General features: G+C 44.3%; 1 protein-coding gene across 1 annotated transcript in view; it reads left to right on the top strand.

Annotated features, from left to right (window-relative positions):
- Positions 1–5688, top strand: part of PDZD3 (PDZ domain containing 3) — a gene marked incomplete at its 3' end in the record, with an annotated part of 14863 nt that extends 9175 nt beyond the window's left edge. The window contains exon 10 of the mRNA XM_009997435.1: positions 5441–5688. Within this exon, the coding sequence (XP_009995737.1) occupies positions 5441–5688 (248 nt within the window). The remainder of the gene's footprint in view (positions 1–5440) is intronic.
- Between the last annotated feature and the right edge of the window lie 1201 nt (positions 5689–6889).

The following is a 6889-nucleotide window of genomic DNA, read 5'->3' on the forward strand; positions in this document are numbered from 1 at the left end:
ATGTGGGAGTGGGTGGAGAGGCCAGAGGGGGGAGTGGGATGCAAGGGGTGGAAGGGATGGGGGGAGAAGAGCTGGTCTGGAAGGGGTGAGCAGCGGGGGGAGCGGATTGAAGAAAGAGGGGAAGGTTTCAAGTGGAGGATGTGGATCTCTAGGGGGTCTAGGCTTTGTAACCTCGTATTCCTGTAGGCTCAGGGGTGGGCAGTGGTGGGGGGAGAGGCAGGGTGTGGGGCAGGCAGGATGGGGAGCTGCAGGTGCACCTGGTAGTGCCAGCAGTAGATTCCACCTGTGTATAATTACCCAAAGGAGGAACCGAGCTCCTCTGAAGGTGAGGCTTGGCCTGTGGTAGTGCCTGGATGGTGAGGCAGAGCGTTTGCTTTGTGGCAGCTGAGATTAGCCCTTTCCTGAATGAACAGGGACACGTTACTGAGCTCAGCACAAAGCCTTTTCCTTCCAACGGGCAGCCTGATAAAAACCATGGAACTCTGAATATAACCCTGTACAATAAATGCATGTGGTTACAGCAAGATAAGGGGTATGAAGTCTAACGTCACACAACCAGAACCTGTGGTGTAAGCATTGGAGAGGCCATCTGCCAGTCCCGGGCCTTTCTGCAGGGCTCTGGGGTCATTAAAACACTTCCCCTCCTCCACCACCTTTTCAAACGCCAGGAAATGGTCATGGCCTGGGGCAGGACACTAGACCTCTTGGCCTGGTGGTGTGATGGGGTATGGTAGTTGATTTACTGGCCTGGCTAGGTGTGTTGGTAAAGCCATTGATTTAAGAAATCCTGGTGAGTTGTTAGTGGGATGCTAGTGTTATTTATAGAATGACCCAGTAAGTGAGCACAGACATCCAGAAGTGGGCATAAAACAAACCTTTTGACATTTTTCCTGGGATTTTGATTTTTCTTCTGCTGTTCAGCTCTTAGAATCGAGGCTAGGCTTGACATGTTGGAGTTCCAAAATGTGCAAGTTCATTTTATAAAGTTGGATTCGGGGCCCTAAAAGTACTGTAGAGTAAGAGCATGGCCAGCATTGCCTGCAGTCCTCAGGGAGCATTTCCTCATCCCCTTCTGGGAGCAGAGCTGATGGGCATATCTCATCCAATTGCCCTGCAGGCTTCTGCATTTCAACTTTCCTTTCTCTTTTCTCTGCATTGTTTATGCATGCAGTGTCTGAATCTCCTGCAGTAAATGCTAAAGCAGGCAGAGTAGGTGACTTTTAAAAAGACAAATTATTTCCATGCCAAGAAATCACTTTGTGTTGGCTGGCTCACCAAAAAGACATGGTTTATAGTTGTGCTTTGCTGTACTTGTGATGAGCTTTGATCACCTTCTACAGAGAGGCACTGGGAGAAAGGGAAAAGTGCTTTGAGGAGCTGCAGTGGCTCTGTTACAAACTGAGGGAAAGGCTAAATGCTAATGAGGGAAAGGTGCTCCTCTTTGGAATAAGTTTCACAGGTACAACTTGTAAAAATGCACATCTTGATTTTTGTGCATGTGGTAGAGATGTGAGTATCAACTGGGTTTGACCTCATAAACTGGTCTGTTGGCCTGAAGAAAGGCTTGGACTACCTTGGTATTTTGAATTGCAGTGGGATAGGTTTGGTTTTTTGAGGGTGGGGATATTTCCACAGCTTCAGATTAAACGTGCAAATAGAAATGATCCATTAGACACGTGCATGTTTAACAGATGTTGTGTTTGCTTCTCAGAAATGTGTGCTGTGTGTGCAGTGTGTTCACAACCTGATTTGTTGCTCTGCATGATTAGCTGGTGTAGTCAAAGCATTTGTATATCTCTGTTTTCGGATGTGACTGATGAATTTCCTGTGCAAGCTGATTCTTGCCCAGATATTTTCTCCCTGGCACGTTCCTGTCCTTCAGATTCTTTTGCTTGAAGTTCTAATGTTTGTCAGGACTAACCTGCAAATGGTCATGTACAGCACAGACATGAAACAACCCTTTTTCCTCACTGTGCCCCAGGATGCTCAGCTGAATTGGGTGACAATTCTGTGTGTATCTATGGAGCAGAGGTGGAATGTGTCTCTGGAAGCTGCACACGTTGTGAGGTGCCTTGTGGACCTGCAAGCTGGCAGTGACAAGCCACACAGCAGTTCCCTTGCAGGCTTTTCAGCCTAGTAAAGTGCATTGATTGGCTCAATCTGGAGGAACTGGTTAATTTGTTTTTGCCATGCTTGCTTATCTTATCGCTGTCTTTAGCAAATAAAGCAGTACTTAGTGTAAGAAAACAAATCATTTGTTGACTGGTGAAAACGATTTGTATTTTTTACACAAAAGGGTGAGATTACAAATCAGTTCCTGCAAATGGGATCTGGGCAGCAGGTAATACAGGAGAAGAAGGTTTGAAGAAGAGATGGTGTGGTCAGGAACTACTTGGGATGAAGCAGGGATGTAGCAGAAGGGGGGTAGAGTACATGGAGCAAGACTTGGAGGAGGAAGATGAGCCTTGAGGTGAAGCTTCTCTAAGCAGTGTGCTGATGCCATTCAGCTTCTAAAACTGATCCAGACAAATGCCACTGTAGGTCACCTTCATTGTAAGCAGAAGAGAAGCCAAATACAAATTCAGCAGCAGAGAAGTTTGAGAAGGTTTTCTTTTGCTGCTGGCTGAAGTATAGTTTCAGTGAGGAACTTGGCCATTTAGCTCTTCAAGGAGGGACAGAACTATGGCTTTTCAGATCTGAGCTGGAAGGGAAGAGCTGTTCCCTGGCACAGAAGCATCTGGGGGCTTTGGACACCTTGTCAGGCCTGAGGCTCTGTGGCACTCTGCCCCCTCTGAGGCCAGCAGGTATGTGGTGTCTGTGCCTTTTTGCCAGCACAAGAAGTGGGGTGCCATGCCCCTGGGTGCAGCAAACAGGCTGGCACCAGCTTTTTCCGAGGTAGGGCTGGAGATGAGCAGGATAGGGAAGGGATGGAGCAAGAGGATGGGACAGGTGGAGAGGAGGCTGAGGGAGGAGGATTCAGGGCTCATTGGAGTGAAGCAGCAGGTGAATTGTGCCTGTGACACACTCAGTATGTAGTGTCACAAGGCAGTGCTGAGGAGAGATATTCTAAATCCAGAGATGAATGAAGGCAAACTGCAGAATCTTGAGGGGAGAGATTCAATTCCAGGCCTTTTCCTAGAATAAGCAGATACTAGATTATTTCTTCACAACTGAAGGAGGAAACTGTGTTTTGATTGTTTTCCCCACTTGAGTTTGGGAAAAGAAAAATCTTTTAAGTCAATTTTAGGGTTATTTACAGGCCAATCTTTGTGCTAAGCTTGAAATGTTCCTTTTGGTATTTCTGAAAACCCAGAAATACGTCTGTAAAAGGATTGTTCCTGAGAGTGGCAAAAGCCAGGCAACCTTGGGTGAGTTTGAATGGTAGTTTAAAAACATGCTTGCTTGTGTTTGTTGCCATCACACCTAATCAGAAATATTTCCCACTTTTTGCTCAATTTCTTTCCACATTGCTGGTCCCTGTGGAAGGAAGGCTGAGGGGCAGCTGTTCCCAGGGCTGGGAACATTCCTTTTGACACTGTCATGATGCTGCAAGTGCACACGCAGGGAAACCAGCAAAATGCAACTGGTTTCCTTGCTGCTGTGTTATAAAACAACCGAGTTTGCTCAAGAGGCAGCAGTTCCTAGTAACATAAGCATTTAAGCAAAACTATCTTAGCTAATTTCAGTCTACTTGTAAATAAAATAACTCATTTAATAGTAAAATCACAGCAATTTGGGCCTTTTCTGTTAACTCTTTGAGTATCTTGGCAAGTCTCTTCTTGGGGCAGCATTTTATAGAGGCTGTGAGAATGAATGGTTTGTAGAACTTGTTTCAAAGCCACTGCATAACAAACAATTCCTGCAGAAGAAAAGATTTTGCTATTTGTAGCACAATCCAGTTGTGCCTGAGAGCACGTTTAGAACCCATTCATGCAGCTTAGTGGAACTTGTTTGATTCAGGGGACAAATGTGTTGACTCAGTTCCTCCATATGGTTCATTCTACAATTTTCACAGGCTCCAAGGAAGAAGCAGTTGAGGCTTCAGAATCAGTTGGATAAAGTCAGTTGTCTGACCATCCATCTCCTTCTCCAGACCCTCCTAATCCTTGGCAGCCTCTTCAAAATGGAGGGAGATCTCTGGTTGTTGTTTTCCCATGTGTTCTTGCAGAGGCTTTTTCAGGCATGTAATTCCTTTAATCGCAGTCAGATTTTTCTCTTGAGTTTTAATACACTGGGTGCCTTTCTCTTCACTGAAATCGAGTCTTTCTCAGTCAGCTCTGATCAGGGGCACTGCTGCAGGTCAGATATAATTGTAGATGTCTCTTAACTGAACGAGCTTGCTTCTTGCATGTACCCTGGATGGCCAAGTGTTGCAGCACTGTTTCAGGATAAATTACTTGGTTTACCACTAGCATGTAAACGTTTAAGGGAAGTGGGTATTTAAGTGTGTGTTGTAGGGAACTAGTCAATTCCTCTTGAAGGCTTCACAAGGTTTTATGGAAATGATGCACTGCAGAAGGAGGTTAGCTTGTTCTTTTTTCCTATCCACTTCCTTTAAGCTTTATGTTCTCCAGTGCTCCATAGTCTGAAACCTGCAATAGTCTTAGTTCAGACTCATTCATGTGCTTGGTGTTCAGCAGTCAGATAACCTTTATTGTAGTGAAGAACTTGAGGAAGTCCTCTCTTTGTGTGTTGTACCAGCTTTCCTCTCCAGTTTGTGTGTCTCAGAAACTAGAAGCTGTTAGCTAGCAAGACAGCAGTAAAACTGCACCAGCTGCTGGTTCTTAACCTGTAAACTTCACCTGAAACTGACTTATAACTGCAAGGGCACCACTAATTTTTCAAATAGCCACTTTGACATTATCTCTCTGTCGTTCGGTCTAGATAATGGAAAATATTAGCTATGGTGGATGGTGCAGTGGCTTCCCTTACCCTCTGACACGCATCATAAGCTTTGGCACAGAAGCTCCCTGTTTCTGTATGTTAAAGGTCTATATTATTTTTCTTGTGACCAGATATGTTGATGTTGTATTTCCTGTGAGCTCTGAACAGGAATATTCCGCTTTTTATTTGTGCCTTAACTACAGAATGCAAAAGTAAGTGCCTAAAAACTGATGAACAATTGCATGATCAAATACATCCACTGAAGAATGTAAAACTTTCAGTTGATAGATTCAAGGTCTTAACTTTGAGAAACTGTCACCTCACTGCTAAAAAAAGCAGAGAACATGTGGCTTGGCAGGAAGAAAAATGAGATGTGTAGTTGTATACCCAGCAGAAGAAAGGTTGAAGTAATCCTTTGACAATGGCTGAGCTCCCTAATTGAACTTAAGCAGCAAATGGGGTTTCTTGACTGTTGCAGTGTCTGGTGATGTAAGTTAAGTGATACCTACTTGCTCATTTGAAGTTTTAAACATGGTCCTTTCTCCACTAACCCTAGGTGGTGCGTTTGTGTCAGAACCCCAAACTGGCTTTGAAGAACAGCCCACCTTACATCCTGGATCTGCTGCCTGACACCTACCAGCACCTCCGGACCATCCTGTCGCGCTACGAAGGGAAGATGGAAACCTTGGGAGAAAACGAGTATTTCCGAGTCTTCATGGAGAACCTGATGAAGAAAACCAAGCAGACCATCAGCCTCTTCAAGGAAGGAAAAGAGCGGATGTATGAGGAGAACTCTCAGCCTAGGTAATGGAGAGAAATGTTTTCAAGTGTTTACAACATACATTTGTCTTGGGGAGTAATAAGAGCTTGAACAAATGTCTGCTGGTTGATGTGTTGTCTGCACGTGAAAACAAACTTGGAAGAGATTTATGTCTAAGTGTAGAGTTCTTGGTATGATACTGAGCTCCACGTGGCCTATTCTGTAATATTGAACCCCCAACAAAAGACTAAGATAGTGGCTCCAGAAGGCATTTTAATGCTGATTTATTTTTCACTGGCAGTGTTGAAGAATGATTAAGAAATGGAAGCTTTTTTTCTGGGTTCATGTTTAACATTGTGTCTTTGTGAAAGAAGTCTTTAAACTTAAGAGTTTATTAGAGACAGAGTTTGGGGAGTCTAAATGTGGCACCTCCATGTGGGAAATTTGCTGCTTTGAGAAGTTGTTGTGTGGGGGGCCTTCAGGGATTTGGTTCAGTGTAATGTTCAACCTCAAAAGCTAGATGTAGTATTGCATCTGATCCTCTCCCTCCCTTGGCCTTGGGGGGAATGTGGTTGCTGTAGGCACAGCTGGCTTGTTGTGGGTGAAAAATGGGGTTTGGGAGGTGCTGCTAGCTGGAGCTCTCAGGAGGAGCTACAGAGGATAATGGATATAAAACATATAAGGAGAAAAGAGTTCCATGGCATAAACATGATGTTGGATAGTCAAGCATCAACATCTCACTCATTTTTTTTCAGACAGAAGCAAAGATAAATAATTCCAGGGAGTTAATCATCTAACTAATGGGCAAAAAGGAGAGAATTCCAAATCAATAGATGTGGATTTCAGAAACAGGGTCCCAGCAGAAGCTTGCTGTCCCTCAGTGGTGATGGGAGTCTTTGGGAAGCTGCTCATAGTGCATTTATGAATAAACAACTTAGCAGGAAAGCAACTGTGGTGAGTCTTGTAAACAAGAGTCTATTAGCAGAATCACATCCTGGCTGGTCTCATTTCACCTTCCTGTCCTTTCCATTCAGCCCAGGAAGCAGCAGTCACTGTTTTGCCATAAAGGGGATATATCAGACACCCTTTTCCTGGTATGGCAGCTTACTCAATTCTCTAATTTGTCATAGAAAAAATAAGAGGATTTAGAGTAGTCAGTGCTTTTGATTTATACACCAATTTAAGAGATACCTGCACCAAGAATGGCACTTCTGCTTGGGATTCTGTGAAATGCTGCACTGACTT

This window comes from Chaetura pelagica, unplaced genomic scaffold (assembly GCF_000747805.2).
Source record: "Chaetura pelagica isolate M959 unplaced genomic scaffold, ChaPel_1.0 scaffold775, whole genome shotgun sequence".
Classification (NCBI taxonomy): Eukaryota; Metazoa; Chordata; class Aves; order Apodiformes; family Apodidae; genus Chaetura; species Chaetura pelagica.